Source organism: Crocodylus siamensis, chromosome 12 (assembly GCF_052110815.1).
Source record: "Crocodylus siamensis isolate JL-2025a chromosome 12, ASM5211081v1, whole genome shotgun sequence".
NCBI lineage: Eukaryota > Metazoa > Chordata > Crocodylia > Crocodylidae > Crocodylus > Crocodylus siamensis.
The window spans coordinates 19810452-19831539 of NC_143406.1; the positions used below are offsets into that span (position 1 = coordinate 19810452).

The 21088-nt window shown below is 46.4% G+C and overlaps 1 protein-coding gene across 5 annotated transcripts in view; it reads left to right on the forward strand.

The window, feature by feature from the left end:
* GTF3C1 (general transcription factor IIIC subunit 1) overlaps positions 1–21088 on the forward strand; it is a 154881-nt gene that overhangs the window by 102873 nt on the left and 30920 nt on the right. For all 5 annotated transcript variants that reach the window (XM_090024842.1, XM_090024841.1, XM_090024838.1 and 2 more), the window contains exons 29-32: positions 3252–3345; positions 12611–12783; positions 15142–15426; positions 17430–17683. In XM_090024842.1, the coding sequence (XP_089880968.1) occupies positions 3252–3345; positions 12611–12783; positions 15142–15426; positions 17430–17683 (806 nt within the window). The remainder of the gene's footprint in view (positions 1–3251; positions 3346–12610; positions 12784–15141; positions 15427–17429; positions 17684–21088) is intronic.

A 21088-nucleotide genomic window follows, 5' to 3' on the forward strand; every position in this document is an offset into this window, starting at 1 on the left:
CATCTAGCCCACATTTGTCCAATCTGTTTGAGAAGGTCATATGGAACTTTTGTCAAAAGCTTTATTGAGTCTACATATATACTGAATTCTCTTCATCCACCCAGCAAGTTATTCTTAAAATGAAAAGTTGTTTTGTTTGGGGGGGGGAAGGGGGGAGTTGGTCACAATTTGTTCTTAACAATTTCGTGTTGGCTGCTTGTGATCAGCCTTTCCTCCAGATGCTTGCAAATGGATTTTGATAAGTAACTTTCTCAGTATTGGGGTAAGGTTAACCAGGCTAATTACCTAGGCCCTCCTTTTTTCCCTGTTTTAAAGAGGAGGCACTGTGTGGACCCTTTTCCAATCCTCTGGTACTTCATCTGTCTCCCATGACATGGTAAAGAGTATTGCCAAAGGCTCCAAGATCTGCTCTGCCAGTTCTTTACTACCCTGAAATTAAGGTCATCAGCAGGGATCTGGGTTTTCCACGGGGAAAAATGTGGATTTTCCCCTTTATAGGGGAAGAATGTGGAAAATGTCAGGATTGCCCTTGTAGGCTAGCAGCAAATGGGGGTCAGGGGAGTGAGAGATGGGGTGCGGGGAGGGAGAAACTGTGGAAAGAAAGGGAGAAATGTGGGAGGGAGGGAGGGAGAAACCAGGGAGAGAGAAGGAAAAAAGGGGAGAGACGGGTGGAGAGAGAGTGGGGGTGGGGAGAGTGAGAGAGAGATGGGGGAGAGAGGAAGAGATGGGGAGACAGGGGTAGAGAGAGACGTGGCGGAGAACGGGAGAGGCGGAAGAGAGACGGGAATGAGAGGGTGAGGGGGAGCTAGAAAGGGGGTAAATGGGGAGGGAGCAGGGAGATGGGGGAAGGGGAGAAAGATATAGGGAGGGAGGGGGAGAAAGGGGGAAGGAGTGGGAGGGAGATGGGGAAGGAAGGAGGGGAGAGAGAGAGAGATGGGAGGAGAAGGGAGACAGGAGAGAGAAGGAGAGATGCATGGGGAGAAATAGGGGAGAGCTGGAGATGAAGAGAAGGAGAGACGGAGAGAGAGACGGGGAGGAAAGAGAGGGAGAGATGGCAGAAGACGGAGACAAGGAAAGAGAGAGATGGGGAGAGTTAGATACAGGGGGAGGGAGATGGGAGAGGGACAGCGGAAGCTGGGGAGGCGGACAGATACAAAGGGGGAGAGGGAGAGAGAGAGACACTGGGTAGGGGGAACAGACAGACTGGGGGGAGAGAGAGTGGGACTTGGGTGAGAGAGAGAGTGTGTCCGGGTGGGGGGAAAGAGGGGGGAGAGAGAGCCCAGCAGGGGCTGGGAGAGAGAGAGAGAGAGAGAGAGAGAGAGAGAGCAAGCGAGCCTGGCAGGTGGGGGGAGAGGGAGAGAGACTGGGGGGAGAGAGAGAATGATAGCAGAGAAAGCTATTGCGGTGGGTAGAGAGTTACTGAGAGGGAGAGAGTCTGAGCAGAGAGGGGGTGAGATGGTCTGAGAGGACAGAGGGGATGAGAGAGTCTGAGTGAAAAGAGAAAGATGGAAAGGAGAGAGGGGGAGACTGAGAGGGAGGGGAGGAAGGGAGTTTGAGAGGAGAGGGAGAAGGGGGAAAGGGAGAGATGGAGAGGGGAGAGGGAACAAGAAGGGGGAGAGATGGTGAGAGGGGAAGAAAGAGCAAGAGAGACTGAGAGGAAGACAGAAGGAGAAACTGAGAGACACGGAGAGAGGGAAGAGATGAACAGACAGAGATGGATGTGGCCCTTGACATGTCCCTAAACTTATTAAGTTGGCCTCCAGCCAAAATAATTGTCCACCACTGTGTTAGAACATCCTTGTACAGCCGCATAGGCCTCTCTTCACTCTTCTTTTGCTTCTATCTAGTTAAAATACTGTCTTGTTGGGCTTTTAATGCTGTGCCTTTGGGAAGCTTCCATCCCTCTTAGGCCCCTTTGTTCTTTAGTCTGTTCTCCCATGGCACCATGCCTGCTATCATATGTCAGTTGAAATTTATGTTTTTGGAATCCATTGTCTTAGTTCTGCTGACCTCATGCTTTCGTAGCCTCAGATTCATGAATTTTATCAGAATCACTTCCTCCCAATTTCCCTATAAACTTCATATCCTCCATCAATTCATCCCTGTTGATCAGGACAAGATCTCCAGAGATGGATGATCCCCTAGTTATATGCTCAACTCGGCTTTCTGGAACAGAAATCTGTCCTCCATGAAGAACTTGCTTAGCATTTTATGTTTGGCTATATTATTCTTCCAGCAGACATCTGGAAAATAGCAGACCACCACCTGGACAGCCCTGCATTAGGGTTTTAATACAGGGGTATCAAACTCATCTGACACCTTAGGCTGCAGATGGAAGGCACAGGCTGGATTGTCCTGGATTGTGTCCGAAGACATCCCTTCCCCTACCCCCCCATGACGGATGCATTGCATGCAACACCTGCTCAGGCCCATCCAGGACCTGCCAGGAAGAGACCCAGAGTTCCAGGTGCCAACCTGTAGCTAGAGGACCAACCCATAGTGTCTCCTCTTCCCTCAGTGCTGCTTGGGGCTTCAGTGTTGCTACCGCCCAAGTGCTTGGCAGTCAAGCCAGTGAGAGCCACAGCACTGGAGGTCCAACAGTACTAAGGCTTCTTCCTCACAGCATCAGGTGGGCTTCCATAATGCTGGGCTTCTTCCTGCGGTGCTGCTGGGCTTACAGCATCATAGCTCTTGCCCAGGTAGTTGGCTGCCACCAAGGGAAGGTCCCTCATCAAGTCTCTGGGCCAGGTGACCCAGCTCTGTGGGTTGGATCCAAAAGCTGAATGTTTGTCACTTCTGGTTCTAGCATAACAAATGTTCCCCTCCCCTTTTAAAGCAGCAAAAATGTACAGTTGTCCAGACCCAAAAGCATTCTGTCAAACGCCATTAAGATGGTGTAATGGTGTCAGTTCTCTTTATTGGGACTGCTCGTGAATCATTCAACTGAAGACAGAATAGTTACATTTTTATGTAGATGCAATGTTGTCAGAGAAAACTTAGTCTGCATCAGGTGGTTGGGGAAATCAGTATAAAGGTTCTTAGAAAAAGAAAAACTTTTAGCTAGGGAAGATGCCTACCTCTGTTTGATTAAGGATTCAATATTCTGTTTTGATACATTTTCCATTTACACACATCTGTATTTACATACACATTAGGAGCAAGTGGTTCACTTTAATCATGATTACATTAGTTCAGGTGAGCATTTCATACTCAAGATCTGCCTTGTATAACCTTTTTATTTTTTCTTTCAGTATCTATGATATTCACTTCCTTGTGCTTCAGAACCTGATTCAGAGCACTTTGGCGCTCTCAGATAATCAGATGAAGTCTTGCCAGTCATTTCAGGTACTGTGTGTTTATGCTTTTATATTTCACTTTTTTCTGCATTGCATTGTAAAGAAATACCTAGAAAGTCATATAAATGTTAGTCAATATGTGTGCAGGATTGGCTTGGTTTTGGCTAGCAATGCCCATAAAAGCTGCTTGTCAATATGGTTTCATACAAAGGCATAAAAATGAGAAGGCTGCAAATCATACTGCTGCCCATAGCAGTAAGACAGACACTCACCAGTTCTGGACCTGCTCATTCTTAGTGCCAGCTAAATATCTTTGGTATCTTTTGTGACCCCTTCTGATTTTTTTTTTGTCTGGGTCACCATACTCTGAGCACCAGTTGTCTAGACCAGCCCTCACTGATCATACCCTTCTGCACAGCTGGTCTTTTTCCAGTGCATACTTCTCAAAGGAGTGCGTTTATAACTTGCATACTTCAAGACCTATCCATCCTATGGTGGACGAGTTCCCTGAAGGATAAGCATAATAGATATCCCTTCTGGAGGGAAAATGCACAAAATCAAAAGCTGTTTATGTTTCTCCTTCCTCAAGAAAGTCTTGCTAAACCCAAGAGGAAACGCATTCCAGAATCATCCTAACAGTTAAGCTACGATCTATATTCAATTTAGCAGACTGAAGAGTACATGCATGAAGAAGGTCCAAATTGATACTAATCCTGAAGCCAGCCTCTGCTTCAATACCAAAAGCAGTACTAGCACTTCAGGTGTCACGGTAAAGCATTGAATGATGGCCACCAAGGCACAAATTCAGGAAGAACTTAGGGCCAGACACAGATTGGTTCCATATGCAGTTAAACTCTAGTTTCATTCTGTGCCTCTGCTTTAGAACGCAAAAGTTTCTGGGTTCCTGGACTTGGACTTCTGAGCATGCAGAGAAGCAACACAGTTTGTGTAGCTAGGCATCTGAGTTGCATAGGCAAAAGCATGTGGCCAGAAGAAATGGTGGTAATTGGAGCACTAACCCAGAATGCAGAAGACCTGTATTCTAGGCCTTCTTCACCAAGGGGGATTCAAACCTATATCCCCTACTTCCCAGGAAAATGTCCCAACTACCAGATCAGGAAAAGATCTCTATGAAGGCATCTACCCTTTTCCTTTAAAAGCTGTTCACTGAGCAAACAAAATGGAAACATCATGGCATTGGAGAGCAAACAAGAAAGACCCAGATTCTGTAGCCAAGCGATGACCGTGAAGATGAATTTGAGAAGTACCACTGAGTGCATCTAAACATGCATGTAACTAACATGTCAGAGTACCAGGGGCAGGCTGACCATGCCCTCTCTGCCCTAGAGTGCCTTCCTATCTCGCCTGCCGTACCTTGATGGCATAATAATAAATAAGGCCTTTGCATGGCCCCGATTCTGCTGAACCCTGTTTAGGATTCCCTGGCACCCCACTAGTCCTTGCTGGGTCTCAGGCCCCCTTGCTGGGCCTCACTCTATAACTGTGCTGCTTAGGGCACCTCAAGCCTTATGGACTAATTGCATGGCTCCAGATCCTCTCCTACACCATGCCTCATGCCTCATGGGTGTTACAGTAATGTTGTTCACCTGTTGGGGGCTTGGCCTCCTCGAGCTCAACCTCTTTAATCTCACTAGGTCTTCTGCATCAGCCCTGGCTTTAAGGCACTAACTTTAATCTGTCACCTTCAGTCACCGGGCCTCTGGCTCCTAGCTATTTGGCCCTGGTGTGGCTGTACCCCTCTGGCATTGGGCCCCTGACCCCTATCTCATTGTGTTCCTGCACTCTGCCCGTCTCTGAGCTCAACAACAGCTCTGGCCTTGAGCGTGCCCCTGGCATGACTCAAGGCAGTTGCATTCCTCTCAGGCACTAATGGGACCTCTGTAACCACCCCTCACAATCGCAACCCAAACCCCCAAACTAAACAGTAACATAAGCCATAAACCCCTGGGCTATAACAGAAACATGTATAACAGCATCAGTCCTCCACTCCCTTACGAGAGCAAACCTTCCTTATCTCCCAGCAGGTATACCTTCCAGCCCGGGGCTATCCTCTAGCCTATACACTTGGCCTGCTTGGGCTGTTGGACCTTCTGGTCCTGGCTCAGGCCTTCGCTGGGCACATGGACCACTGGTATGCACCTCCAAACCCTCTATGTGTAACATAAAACAAAGGCCACTTGCCTATAAACCAGTCTTTCACTGCCCAGGGAACTTGCCTCTGTTCCCAGGCCTGCAGAGATGTTTAGCTCAATCCAGGTCCCTTTAGGAGACCTGCTGCCCTGCGGCCAGGAGCTCCTCACTTTGTAGTTGCTGGAGAGAGAGACTACCAGACCCATGTAGCTCAAGCCTCTTCCAGTTATGTGAGTCCGTCATTAACTCCCCCGCACATGCACATACCTCTTAAAGGAGCAGGCACATGCCAGTGCCCTGCAATAGTACAATTGATGTAAAGCAATAAACTCTGGAGTTCATTGCTATTTGAATGTGCACCTAGGAGTGCAGCACATTGATCTGGGTTGGAGCAGCCCCAACTAGCACAGGACATATGAGATGAGCCTGCCAGCCTAGGGCTGCTCCCCACCAGCTAAGTGTGTTGCAGAGGGGTTAGCGGGGGCACAAGGGTGCTTTGGTGCAGGGCTACCTGTGAACGAGTCCAGTTACCCAATGGTCTCTACTCGTCCGGACAATAATCTCTGGCCGGAAGTGCACTGTCTCTGGAGCTGCGTACATCAGAATCCGCCTGCCACGACTTTGATGGTTCCTTGGTTCAGTTTTTTCCTTCTGATGCGCGCAGGTCCAAAAATAAGACTTCCGGTTATTTCAGGTGTGGGGTCCTTGAGGGCTCCTTCCTCCCCTACACCCTCACCCGGGCCTCCGTTACAAATCGTAGTTGTCCTTCTAGTCTCCCCCTCTAGGGAGAGTGAAGGCAAATGCCTCAAATATAAGAGTCCAGAAATCAACAACCGTGAGCCAAACAAACAGTTCCATTCCCAGACGTTTGGCCCCGGGCTCCTATGTTAGTTGGCTTTATTAAAGTTCAAAAGTCCTTTATCAGGGAGCTCCTTTCTGTCCCCTTCCCGAGGATGGCTGTCTGCCCCCTCAGAGTCCGTCCCCTCCTGGGGTGAGCCCGTCTCTTGCTTGGGGTGCACTGTGGCTGGGATTAACAGCCCTATAACCGGAGCTGCCTGCCGTGCATTCCCAGCTGGGGTTAGGCACCTCCAGCCACCACGACTCCCGCGACCACCTTCGGAGCCTATCGCCCCCGTAATCTCGCCCCTCCGGGGCCTTACCCTTGCCCCAGAATGTACGCGCCGGCCGTGTGTCAGCGTGCCTCTACTGCGCTGGGCTTCCGCCGGCGATCTGCTCCCAAAGCGGCACGTCCGGTTCTCCTTCTTTCCGGCCTGGCTTTTAAGCCAGCTAGGGCAGCGTCTACACTTCACTTCACAGCAGGATAGTAATTGTATTCACAAATACTATCCTACTGCAGAGTAAAGTAGTATACTCCAGCCTAATAGGGCACACATGTAGAAGCTGAGGCTTTTTTTGCACAGCTAATTAGTGTTCTGTGCAGTAAATGTCATGTGTAGCTGCACCCAGTTGTTACCAGCTCATCCTGATTAGCTCATCTATCTGGTCAGGAGGTCAGTTTTTGCCTTGAAGCCAAATGCTTTTCTTTTACCTGTAGTATCCATACTGAAGCTGCCTTGTCTGCCACAAAGTTCCATCAGAGCCATGTGGCTTCACTCAGCAGCTGTGCTAGCACAGTGTAGAGTGCACCTTTGAGGGCACTAGTCACTGAAGGAAATGACTTGTGACAGCCTGCAGTAGACACAGGAACCTTACATAGATGTACCATCATCCAGCTGTTAGGTGGTATCAGAACGATTATTTTGCTTGAGAGGTGAAGTATTCTGCCAACAGACAGGAAAGTTCTGCTGCTGCAGGGAAGCCTTGTATGTGGAAGAATTCAATGTTCTGCTGGCAAAACTTCCTATTGTGTACCAGAGCAGAGGTGAGGGTTAAGTAGCTTAAGTACCTGACAGAGAGAAATACAGCAGGTGTTTCTGCCAGGATTGTAATGTAACCAGCCTTGATTAAGTACAAACAAGGAGGCTTACACTGAACATGCAGTGTTCCAGACATACTTAATTCAGTTTTAATTAGTGTCTTTCATATAGAAAGTAATAGAATGTACCTTTGTAAACTTTAAATTGCTGCCTTTATTATCCTCAAGCATCTCAAGTGGCTTGCATTGTATTTCCTTCTATTGTCAATTAGCTAGTGAGTCTTTCCCTCCAAATATGAAGTATAAGCAACATATTCCTACTTCACAGACTTTTCAGTTTGAGACACGCTAGGCAGCTTTTGTTTAAATATTATGCATTTGGCAGTACTTCAATCATTGTTTGATGGATGTGACAAACTTTTCATATTTCTATTGCATTGCCATTTGCAGAAGGTTCTGTACTAATACTCGATACTCTAGGAACAGTTATTTACCCTTCAGTAATGGTAGTTCTTTGGGATATGGCTAGTGCATCTTGCTCTCTGTTTTGTATTTCTTAGTGTCCATAGCATCCCAGCCTTTGGAGTACAGGGAAACTGAGAAGGGGGCAGTTGCTCTGTCCTTAGGCCAGTGGTTCTCCCTTTTAAGGCTCAAGGCACACTTTGTTGAACTTGATGCACCCCTTGGAAAATGCCAGATCTTAGTTTTCACTTATTTTTGACAATGAAAATATAATTGAACAATTCTGTTGCAAATGATTCATCCCACAACAGGATGGAACATTTTTTAATACTATGCATTCCTATTTGAAATCTCTGGTTTATCTTGTAAATTGTGTTCACACCTAACACTGCTAACATTGAATGGCACCTCACAGCACCCTGGTTGAGAAGCACTACCTTATGAACTTGTACAGAAGCATAAGGGCAAATGGGGCACAGCCCCAACAGACACTGGGGAACAGTGTATAGGAATAGATTTAGATGTAGTTAGGTTTTTTTTGTTGTTTTTTGTTAACCAGACATAAGTAGGGTTAACATCATTCTCTTCAATCCAGCCTGCTGGCAGCTGGGGCGCAAGTGCTAAGGCACATGGCTGACAGCTCAGAACTTGCAAATGGTTGCAAGTTCAGGGCCATAACAGAAGCATTCATAGTGTGGCCCTGTCAGATTCCAACAAGTCTGCAAATTCTGCTAAATACCTTGCCACAATGAGGACAGAAGAAGGAAGGAAGCATCCAGTGTGACATCCAGAGCTTTCAAGTGCAGATGTAAACTTTAGGAAGGAAATTTAAAATATACTTTGTGTTGCTCAAAGTTGCAAATTATTAGTGTGATGCAGGTGATTCTAGAAGTAATTATCCTAATGCAGAATTGAATGAAAATTATAGTTTCATAGTTAGTAGCATCAGAAGGGACCTGAGCAGATCATCAAGTCCAACCCCCTGCCATGACAGGCAGAGTACTGGGGTCAAACAGCCTCAGGAAGGTGATCATCTAGCCTCCTCTTAAAGACTCCCAGGGTAGGAGCCAGCACCACTTCTCTTGGAAGTTGGTTCCAGACCCTAGCCACCCTGACCGTGAAGTAGCGCCTCCTGATATCTAACCTAAACCTACCCTCTGCCAGCTTGTGATTCTTTACTCCTAGTCACTCCTGGCAGTGCTTGGGGGAACAGGGACTCCCCCAATGCCTGCTGGTCCTCTCTGACTAGTTTGTAACAGGCCACTAGATCCCCCCCTCAGCCTTCTCTTGTGGAGGCTGAATAGGTTCAGGTCCCTTAGCCTGGCCTAGTAGGGCCTGCCCTGCTGCCCCCTGATCATGCGAGTGGCCTTCCTCTGGACCCTCTCCATGTTGTCCACATCCCTCCTGAAGTGTGGCGCCCAGAACTGGACACAGTACTCCAGCTCCAGCATGACCAGTGCTGCATAGAGGGGGAGTATCACCTCCTTGGAGCTGCTCAAGATGCATCTGTGGATGCATGACAAGGTACAGTTGGCCTTCCTGACTCCATCCCCACACTGCCGGCCCATGTTCATCTTGGCATCAATGATGACTCCAAGATCCTTTTCTGCCTCTGTACTAACAAGAAGGGAGTTCCCCAACCTGTAGGTATGCTGCTGGTTCTTCCTCCCCAGGTGCATCACCTTGCACTTGTCAGTGTTGAATCCCATCCTATTCTCATCCGCCCACCCCTGTAACCTGTCTAGGTCCGATTGTAGCCTATTCCTCTCTTCTAGCATACCCACATCCCCCCACATCTTAGCGTCATCAGCAAATTTGAACAGGGTGCTTTTTACCCCCTCGTCCAAGTCACTGATGAAGATGTTGAACAGCACGGGCCTGAGGACCGAACCCTGCGGAACCCCACTGCCCACATCCCTCCAGGTTGAAAATGGTCCATCCACTACCACTCTCTGGATGCGGCCCTCCAGCCAGTTGGCGACCCATTTGACTGTGGGTGTCAACACCACAGTCCCCCAGTTTCTTAATGTGAACGGGGTGAGAGACAGTGTCGAAGGCCTTCCTAAAGTCCAGGAAGACTATGTCCACTGCTACCCCTGCATCTAAGGATTTGGTGATCTGGTCGTAGAAGGCCACCAGATTGGTCTGACAGGACCTGCCTCTAATGAACCCGTGTTGGTTTCCCCTAAGCATAATCTCCCCTGCTGGTCCCTCATGGACATGTGCCAGAATAATTCTCTCAAACTTAATAGCTCTAATTAGACTTAATAGCTCTAATTATTTGTTTCCTTCAACAAACATTGTGTTAAATATTTTATAAAATATAAAATATTCTGGGAATATGAATGGGACATTGGAAATGCTAAGATTATTTTAATGAATCATATAATCCTAGCAGGAACTACTCTCAGTATTTACCTCTTAAAATACCAAAAAGGGTATGTGTACACATTCAATTAATGTGCTTTGGATAATGCACGTTAAATCTAGTGCCTCTATGGTGAGGTACTAGAAAAATGTGCATTAGGCTATTTTAATGCATGTGTTTTTTGTGATGCCTTTAAAGTGCATTAGCCTATTCTAATGTGCATTAAGTGCGCATACCCAGTCACTATGCAAAGAAGGTTCTATAGAATTTGGCTACATAATTTGAATTTACTGTTTTTTGGCTTCTGGGGAAGCCTTTAAATGCAACATAAACTCGTTTTTTATATAAATTGTAACAAATTAAGAGGCTGGATCAAATTGGCAAAAGGGCCTATTCATAAACTGGAAGTTTAGACTAGCCAACTATGAGACTCTTTTAGCCTGAAAACTCAATCAAGATGTTCTGTATTAACAGACAAGGAAGTGACTGCTTCAACTTGGGCAGAAGTAATCAGGTTATGCCAGTGGTACAGAGGCTACAAGATACATCAGCCTGGAGTACACTTATATTGTCTCCAGAACACATCTGCAAACCACCTAAACAGGGTGACCTTCCTTTATCATGGCTGGGATATCAAAATGGGATCCCCTGACTATAGACTTCTTTGCAAGGAAAGTGAACAGAAAATGCCCTTCCTTTTGCTCCAGGAAGAGGGCATAACCTAGGCTTTTTCAAATGGTACTATGCTTAGAGTTTACTGTTTGGAATTCCTTCCACTCCTGAACATTTTTTGCAGGGTCATACAGGACTGGGTACTAGTAATACTCATAACACTTACATGGGTCAAAAGTTTTGGTATCAGAATTTCCTATTCCTGCTGGCACGAGATGACAAAATACAGTTGCTGATTCTGGACCTGCTAATGCAAGGAGAGGAGGAGAGGCTCTTCAACCAGTGTCTTCTCCTTCCATCTTGGAGGCTGAATATTGAATGGCCCACAATGATAAAGTAAAAATGTTTGACCCAAGTCGGACGCATTTTTGTCCATAGCTGAAAGGACTAAACTAGATGTGCATTCATAGTAAAATGGACTGAGTGTTTTCCTTGTGCTGGATGAGGAACTTTAACTTGGCTAGTCAATCACAGGGGTCAGAAACTTATGGCCTGCAGGCTGGCTTCAGCCCACAAAGAGGTCCAATCCAACCCGCAAGGATTAAATCCTTCTAATCCAATCCTGCCACAGGACGCTGGTGTCACAGAGGTATACTCTGCCTCTCATCCTCTCTGCTGTTCAGCTGGTTGCTTCACTGTGTCTGCACTTCTGTCACTGCAAAGGGGGCAGAAATTTGCAATGAGGGTGAGTGCAGGCAGCTGGCTGCTATGGAGAGTGGAGACTTCTAGCCCACAACCAGGGCTGGTTTGCAAGCTCTGACGTCTGTAGCAAAAGGCTACCAATCCCTTGTCTGCCATATCATACACATTAAACTATCTACTACCTCTCAAGCATAGTGAATTTTCCATTAGCTAAAGGTCCATCTGGCAGTAGTCTTGCCCTTTCAGCCTTCAGTCAAGGGATTGCATGTGTTTTTCTACGTGACAGCTCTCAAATTTCTTATGACTCTAGGGTTTTTCTCTAGGTAAAGGATTGTCTCACAATGGAGTCTGTATTTGGTCCTGATGTTTGTAGCAGGAGCACCATTTGAACCTATGGAAACATGTTTTCCCTTCATTTACAACCTACTCTCTCCTTTCCCTCTTACTAGGACTCAAAAGCAACATAGGACTCTGCGATAGAGAAAAAACTGAAGAGCAGAAAGTGTACATCACCCCTTATCTATCTGGCATGGGGACATGAGTAGAAGCAGGGCTAGAATTTATTCTTTGAATACTGAGGAGGCGATAATATATCTGGTTCAAGCACAGGGTATAAGCCATCAACCAGTTTGAATACATATATAGATAATACACCTCAAACTTCAGTTAGCAATAACTTAATTTTCCCTATTCGTCAACAAAAGAATGAAATGTTGTTTATGTTAAGATATTTTTTTTTCCATAAATGGACAAATAAATGTTTTTCTTGTGAGGATAATAACTAGGGTCCTAGATAGTGTTCAGGTCAGAACCCCAGACTATCCATGAAACATGTTTCGGTATTAAAGTTATTCTGTCAGTCATAGTAAACAGCTCTGTAAACCAATTTCTATACAAATCAAAACAGTAATTAAAGCCACATTAGATAGAGAACAAATTCATATCATTATATCCAGATGCTCTTGCGCTGGAGTTTTAGAAATATAGTGATGTTTGTTTGTTTTGATTTGTTTGTTTGATGTTTGTTTTTGTTTGATTTATATTCCGCCCTTTCCTACAAATGCTCAGGGTGGCCTACAATAAGAAGACAGAATATTAAGAGAGCTGTTATTTTGGCACTTAATGTTTTGGGGGGTTTTTCAGACTTTTCGTCTGTACCGTGAATACAGAGATGACATTCTTGTGAAGGCTTTCTTAGAATGTCAGCAGAGAAGTTTGGTCAACCGTCGTCGAGTTAACCATAGCCTGGGTCCAAAGAAAAGCCGTGCTTTGCCCTTTGTGCCTATGTCATATCAACTCTCTCAAAGCTATTACAGGTGAGTGTTTGGTGAAGCCTATTATACGACCTAAACCAGAGCCACCAACTTATTTTGCCCATGAGCCAGACCATGAGGCTTCCCACACACCAGGAATCTCACCTCCTTCAGACTGTTGTCAGTAGGGCGGTGTAAAACAACCATTTCGTTTTGACATCCGTTTCACTGTTTCGAAGGGACAGTGTTTCATTTCATTTTGAAGCACTGTTCTATTTCGTTTCGTCGAAACTATTTTGATGTATTTCAACATTTTGCCCATAGGCGGAATCATGAAAATGCCTGAAACTTTGTCATTTGTTGCCTGATTCAAATGAAAATTGCAGAGATGGTAGCCCCTTATGAGGGCATGAAGCCTGCCAAGATTCAAGGAGATAGGTCCAGAGGTTTCTGAGAAACTCCAACTCAAACTGTTCAAAGGAAAACTCATGACACTTGCCAGCAGTGGCAGCTTCCTGTCATCTGTCGTGCAGATCTGGGGGCCTGCACCCCCAGGTGGGCTGCAGGACAGTGCAGGCCCCCAGGTCTGAATGACAGATGACAGGAGTCTGTCGCTGCCGTCTGGGGCCAGCGGCAGCAGCAATCTTCCTGGCGCTGGGTGTGGGCTACACCCAGCACCGGTCACAGGTGGCAGCAGCAGCCTCCTGTCATCCAGCACACAGATCTGGTGGCCCGCACCCCTGGGAGGAGTCCAGTAGCATTGGGAGAGCAGGTTGAGCTCCATACGGCTGGCAGAGCCAGTCGGAGCGCAGCCCTGGTTCTCCCCGCTTCCCACTGCCAGACTGCGCTCCGATCAGCTCCACTAGCCCCATTGAGCTCAGCCTGGTGCCGGAGGCAGAGCGCAGCCCTGACTCTCCCCTCCCACTGCTGGGCTGGGCTGCGGTCCGAGTGGCTCCTCCAGCCCTACGGAGCTCAGCCTGGTACTGCCCTGGCTCTCCCCACCTCCTACCAGCCCCATGGAGTACAGCCTGAGGCAGGGAAAGTCAGGGCTGCGCTCTGCCTTCCGCCACCGGCCTGAGCTCCATGGGGCTGGTGGAGCCGGTCAGAGCACAGCCTCGCAGTGGGAGGCAGGGAGAGCCAGGGCTGCGCTCCAACCAGCTCCACCAGCCCCACAGAGCTCAGCCCAGTGGCGAGAAGCAGGGAGAGCCAGGGCTGTGCTCTGCTTCCCGCTGCTGGGCTCTGCTCTATGGGGCTGGCGGAGCTGCTCAGAGCGCAGCCCTGGCTCTCCCCACCACCCAGCACCAGGCTGCTTCAAAACATTTTGAAAGTTTCAAAATGTTTCGAGTACACTCAGTTTGTTTCAAAGCTTTTTGCTTCATTTCTATTTCACTGTTTTGAGCTTAACACGTGTTGAAACAGCTTTGAAACGAAACACTAAGTGAAATTTCGCTCAGCCGTAGTTGTCATTACTCTTCTAGAACCCAGGAGGTGCAGGCTGCTGCCACTCTTCCCCATTTTTCCCCTATCATTGATTTTTCCCCTATCATTGATTTGAGTCACCAACAATAACCACATTTAGTGGTAGGCAGAGATGTCCAGGGACAAGCGCCAGTGTTCGCTCCCTGCGTTCCAGAGACACTGACCAGCACATGAACAGCCCTGTCCTAATCAAATACATAACTAAATGTGTTTTGAACAGTGATGAAGAAAGACAAGGGATCAGGGTCACTTCTGTGGCTGTTGAACTTGAATAAAAAGTTGTGGATGTGCAAATGGCATGAATGTTTGTTTGGGTCAGGTATAGGTTAGAATCACAGGATTTCCTGTTCCTGCAGTGTTCTAAACAAATCCCTATCCAGCCCTTGTTGGCAACCTCTAATGAAAAATATTCCACAAATTCCTTAGTCACCTTGTTCTGTTCCATTCCATTCCATTAAAGCATTATGACACCTAAACTGCGAACCAAGTACTGTAGTAGTCAACCCCCTTTCTTCTTGCTACAACCTTTCAGCTGGAAAATGGTCTGCTGTAAGGGGAAACAAAAACTCTAAATTGCTGGAAAGATTTCACTTCTAGGGATTTCACTTGTACTGGAAAAATCTTGCTGTTGTGGGTTATACAAGCCAGTAGTCATCCCTCATGCTGTGCTGCATTGTAATCCTGCATTTCTGTACTGTAGTAGTTGTACCTGTACTGTCACCTGTGGATCAGGGCATCATTATGCACTAACCGTGTCACAGTTCCCAATCCTAGATGGTTTGTAGTCTGGATCTATCAATATTAAGATTGTGGGAACAAATATGGGACTTTTTAGCCATCGGTGATAATATGGAACTAGTATTGTTGCATTTATTTTTGTTGAGAATCTATTGGAATTTCAGCCCAGTAATGGAAAAACTATACCTCTGTCATTGTCTCCAGAGTTTTTACATGGAGGTTTCCCAGCACGATTTGTACAGAATCCTTCCAGTTCCTGGAGAAACTCAAGAATCATGGAAAGTCAGATCAACCAGATAACTTTTCATTCAAGGATCAAGAAGCCAGATCTTCATTAGGCACAGTTGCTTTCCCCATGGATGGCCCTGGAGGCCATTGTGTAGCAATGCTTTCCCTCATCTCCCTTGGGTTTGTTTCTGTAGACGTGACAATCCCAGAGCAAATAGTTGTGGTAGACAGCACTATGGTGGAGAATGAGGTAATCAAAAGGTAAGTGCTGTTATACTGTAATCTGATCAAAAGAAGACTTTTGTATAACTTAAAGTAATCATAGAACCAGGAACATTCCGCTCTTTATTTAAGCACATGTTCAAGAGGGAACATTGGATGTTTGTCAGGGATCAACCTGAAGAATTAGCAGCACTTGGCAGCACCTGTCATCAAAAGCATTCCCTTTTATTTTGCCCTGAAACATACATATATGAACTAATAAGTACTAAAAAGGTAAGTGGGGCATTTTGGCATAACTGTGCCAGTTGCACATGATCATCACTGTTGATTATACCTACTCAATCCCCTATGGATTGTTTGGGAAGTTTGTTTTGATTTGGTTTTTTTGAACATTTCTGCTTTACTTAAGATTTATAACAGAGGTGGCTGTTGGTCTGGGATTTATGATCCAGATACCTTGTTCTGGGCGGACCCAAACCCTCAGACTGACCATGACCTTTCCATTCAATAATAGTCTAATTTTATTGATACGCGGTGATAGCAGATAAGAATAATGCAAACAATTCTATATCTGCCAATCCCAGGGCTATCATCAGAGGGAGGGTATGTCTGGCCAGTACATGGGTTTCGTTTTGAGGTTCTCTTGAATGTAAAATATCAGCAGTCTGGAGGTCGGAGGCCGAGGGCCGCCCACCCCCTCCAGACCCTCCACCTCCCCTCTCCCCACGGGTTGGGTGAGATGGGCTGGTGATGTGCCCTCTGTTCATGATGGCCTCAGGTTCTCCTCTCAGGGACCCTTGGATTTTCTGAAATCCCTCTTTTTTTGTATCTTTTTCCCCTCTGTGATGACTCTTCATCTTTGGCCATCACCGACTGGTTTCTCTATGGTCATCATACTGTCCATGTTCTGTCCTGTCAGCATATTCCATTGTTTCACAAACCCTTCACATGTATACATCCTAATTTGGTTCTTTCCAGTCTCCTCCTAATTTGATCCATCTTCCAAAACTGGAAATCCCAAGGGCTCTGTGGCCTGGTGCCAATGCTGCAGAATCCCTTATCTCTGTCATGGAACAGTGTGGTACATTTCTTCAGTTTCCCAGCCTGAGTGTCTGCATGCTGGTTCTTTGTGTCAGACACAGTGGGCCTTGAAGAAACCATCACAGTCCATCTTTTAGAAATCAGCTAACCCTTGCCATTACCCTGAACCATTGTTCTAATGCATATCTACTTTACCTACAAGCCAATTCCCAAAAACAAACCCCTGAATACCATTTTCTAGCCATCAGTGGCTAGCTTATTAGTCTGAACTCAGGAAGAAGGTAGGACAGGGTAGCACCTTAGAAAACCAGGTTTAGAGAGGCATGAGCTTTTGTAGGCAACAGCCTAATTAATCAGATGCTAACAGTAGCAATGAATTGTTGTCTGTCAAAGCTCATGAACTAGACTAACTAGTTCAGTCCCTCACCAGGTTCCTGGATTCTGCTGCAGGCTATACCAACCACTAGCCATACTAACAAATTCTGTGGCTCACTATTAGCCTGGCAGGTCAAGTGAAGCAGCTCCATGGGCTGGGTCCATCCCCTAGGACATATGTTTGATACCCCTGGCCTAGAGATTAATAAATGAGAGTATTTGCAAGGAGGGAAGAGGGAACTGTCTCTGTCATATTTACTTCATGTATTGCTTTAGCTGCTAAAGATTGAATATCAGACGGATAATACCAGAGACCAGCTATCATTTCTCTGTGTTGAAAGGACAAGGCAGCTGGTGAAAATGGGAACTCTGCCATAGTGTGTTTAAAACAACTTTTTATCAATAGACTGCTTTATATCCCAAAATGCAGATTTGGGGATATATATACAAATAATTGGGAACCTCAGATCTGAATTTCCTAATTTTGTAGTTCAAATCATAGTCGTAACATTGTAGTATAGTAGCATTTGTGCTTATCTATTTTTGGTTAATTTATTTTAAAATAAAATTACTATAAAAGACCTGTGTTGGAAAAAAACCCGAAGTTAATAGTACCTTTCCTACAGCTTGGGAAAAGATGGTCTTGAGGATGACTTTGAAGATGATGATGACTTGGATGAGAGCTCTGGAAACAAAAGAAGAATAGAAGTAAAAGCTCGTCAAGCCTCTCATACTAATTATTTACTAATGAGAGGGTACTATGCACCAGGAATTGTTAACACTCGCAATTTGAGTCCCAGTGACAACATTGTGGTCAACTCCTGTCAAGTGAAGGTCAAGCTGCGATGTACCCCAACTCCAGGAAGCCTGATCTCCCAAGGTTAGTGTAATCTTGGCATAATTTGTATGTAAAAAGATGAGAAAGGGTGCCATTTTGGGTTTGCAGACCTAGGAGGAGATTAAATAATTAAATCCTCAGTCTTTTAACAGGAGCATTCCTCCACATTCATACTAAACCTCTAACTATACTGTATGCTTCTACTTATTGAACTATCTCATTCTGCTATGTTTCCTGTATATCTATATCTGTCATATGGAGGCCCCTTAGTAACAAGATGGAAATCATAGAAAATGAGGGTTAGGAGGGATCTCAGGATTTCATCTAGTCCAACCCCTTTGCTCAAAGCAGGGCCATCCCCAACTAGATCATCCAGCCAAAGCTTTGCCTCACCGGGTCATAAAAACCTCCAAGGATAGAAATTCCACCACCTCTCTGGGTAACCAGTTCCAGTGTTTTATTATCCTTACAGTGAAAAAAATCTTCCTAATATCTACCCTAAACTCTAAATATCTAACTTAATATCTAAATACCTAACCTAATACTTTCCTAATATCTAACGTAATTCTGAAGAATTTTAAAAAATTCTTCTGACGATCTAACCTAAACTTCCGTTGCTGCAGCTTGAGACCATTGCTCCTTGTTCTGTCATCTGCCACCACTGAAAACAGTTTACCTCCATCTTCTTTCAAATCTCCCTTCATGTACTTGAAGGCTGCTATTAAATCCCCTCTCAGTCTTTTCTCCAAACTAAATAAGCCCAGTTCCTTCAGCCTCTCCTCATAAGTCATGAGCAGCGTTCCCTCTAAGCTGCATGGCCACGCAGGTGTGCCTGGCAGCATGGCATGAGCATGCCTGCACAGCCACACAAACCACACAGCTTAGAAAAAACGCTGGTCATGTGCCCCAGCCACCAAACTATTTCTGTTACCCTCCGCTGGACTCTCTCCAATTTGCCCACATCCTTTTTGCAGTGAGGGGCCCAAAACTGAACACAGTATTCCAGATGTGGCCTTACCACTGGTGAATAGTAAGGAATAATCACTTCTCTTGACCTGCTGGCAACACATCTACCAATACAGCCCAGTATACCATTGGCCTTCTTTGCAACAAGGGCACACTGTTGGCTCATATTCAGTTTATTGTCCACTGTAACCCCCAGGTCCTTTTCTGTCTTTTCTTCTCCAAACTAAATAAGCCCAGTTCCCTCAGCCTCTCCTCATAAGTCATGTGCCCCAACCCCAAAACCTTTTTTGTTGCCCTTGAATTTATCCACATCCTTTTTGTAGTGGGAAGCCCAAAACTGAACACATTACTCCAGATGTGGCCTCACCGGTGATGAATAGGGATAACGGAGAAGTGGTAGGACTCCACCCATAACTGGGCTACAGGTATAGGTGGCTATACCTTTTACAGGAGAGATCGAGTAGATAAAAGTGGTGGGGGTGTAGATCTCTATGTTAAGGAAAGCTATGCATCCTTGCCAGCTGTTGGCGACCAGAGTGGATGACTGGAGACCCTGTGGGTTAAAGTCCGTGGGGAACATGGCACAAGGGACACAACGGTAGGAGCCTACTACAGACTTCCCACCCAAAGTCAAGAGCTTGACAAGGAGTTTTCCTGGGAACTGGCTGAGGCCGCAAGCTCCAGGACCATGGTTGTTGTGGGTGACTTCAATTACTCGGACATCTCGTGGGAGGATCACTCAGCAAAATCCGAGCAGTCGCAAAGCTTCCTCTTGTGCGTGGATGACCTCCTACCTGACTCGAAGTCTACGGGGCAACAAGAGGTAAAGGGCTGCTCGACCTGGTACTGGCTACTGGGGATGACCTAATCAGCGACCTAGTGATCGATGGGAAGCTGGGTGACAGCAACCACAAGCTGATCACCTTTACCATCCACCATAAAGCTGGCAAGTCAGTCAGTGACATGGAAGTCCTTGACTTCAGGAAAGCTGACTTTGATAAACTCAGGAGGCTTGTCAGTGAGGCCCTAAGGGACCATGACCCCAGGGGAAGGGGAGTTCAGGAAGAGTGGTTGCTCCTCAAGGGAGCTAACCTCAATGCACAAGCTAATTCTATTCCATCTTGGAGGAAAGGCAGGAAGAGGGCACAGCAGCCCCCCTGGCTCTCCAGGGATCTAGCAGACCTCCAGAGTCTAAAAAGAAAGGCTTACAAAGGATGGAGGAATATTCTGCACTGGTCTGGTCCTGCAGGGAGCAAACCAGGAAAGCCAAGGCTGCAACTGAACTCCAACTAGCTTTGAGCGTCAAGGACAATAAAAAGTCCTTTTTCAGACACATGGAGAGCTGGAGGAAAAGCAAGGGCAACATTGGACGGCCCTGACAATCTACACCCCAGGGTACTCAAGGAGCTGGCTAGCATCATAGCCCAGCCTCTGGCACGGATCTTTGAAAACTCCTGGCTCTCTGATGTAGTGTCCAAAGACTGGAAGAAGGCGGAAAGTGGATCCAGCTAACTATAGGCCTATCAGTCTGACTTCTATCCCGGGGAAGAACTTAGAAAAGTTTATTAAGGGTGCCATCCTTAATTGACTGGCAGATGCCAGCATCCTGAGAGAGAGCCAGCACGGGTTTGTTGCAGGTAGGTCTTACTTGACCAAAATCATTACCTTCTACAACCAGGTGACCTATCATCTGGACAAGGGAGAAGAGATTGATGTCATATATCTTGACTTCAAAAAAGCCTTTGATCTGGTATCCCGTGATCACCTCTTTGCGAAACTGGTCAATTGTGGCCTTGGGTCCACCGCAATGCACTGGGTAAAGAACTGGCTCCGTGGTCAGACTCGGAGGGTGGTAATTGATGGAAGTCAACCGTCATGGTGCCCTGTGACCAGTGGGGTCCCCCAAGGCTTTGTCCTTAGACCTATATTGTTCAACGTGTTCATTAATGATGTGGACATTGGAGTCCGAAGTGGATTGGCCAAGTTTGCCAGTGACACCAAACTTTGGGGCATAGCATCCACACCAGAAAAAAAGGAGGGCGATCCAGGCTGACCTAGACAAGCTCAGCAAATGGGTGGATGATAACCTGGTGGTGCTTAATGCTGAAAAATGCAGGGTTCTCCACCTTGGTAGGAAAAACCTGCAGCATCCTTATAGGCTTGGGAGTGCTACACTGGCTAGCGCCATGGAAGGAAGAGACTTGGGGGTCATCATTGACCACAAGATGAACATGACCCTGCAATGTGATGCTGCAGCTAGTAAAGTGACCAAAATGCTGGCTTGCATCCATAGATGCTTCTCAGGCAAATCCTGGGACGTCATTCTCCCCTTGTACTCGGCCTTGGTGAGGCTGCAGCTGGAGTACCGCGTCCAGTTTTGGGCTCCACAATTCAAAAAGGATGTGGAGAAGCTTGAGAGAGTCCAGAGAAGAGCCACGCACATGATCGGAGGTCAGGAAAACAGACCTTATGATGACAGGC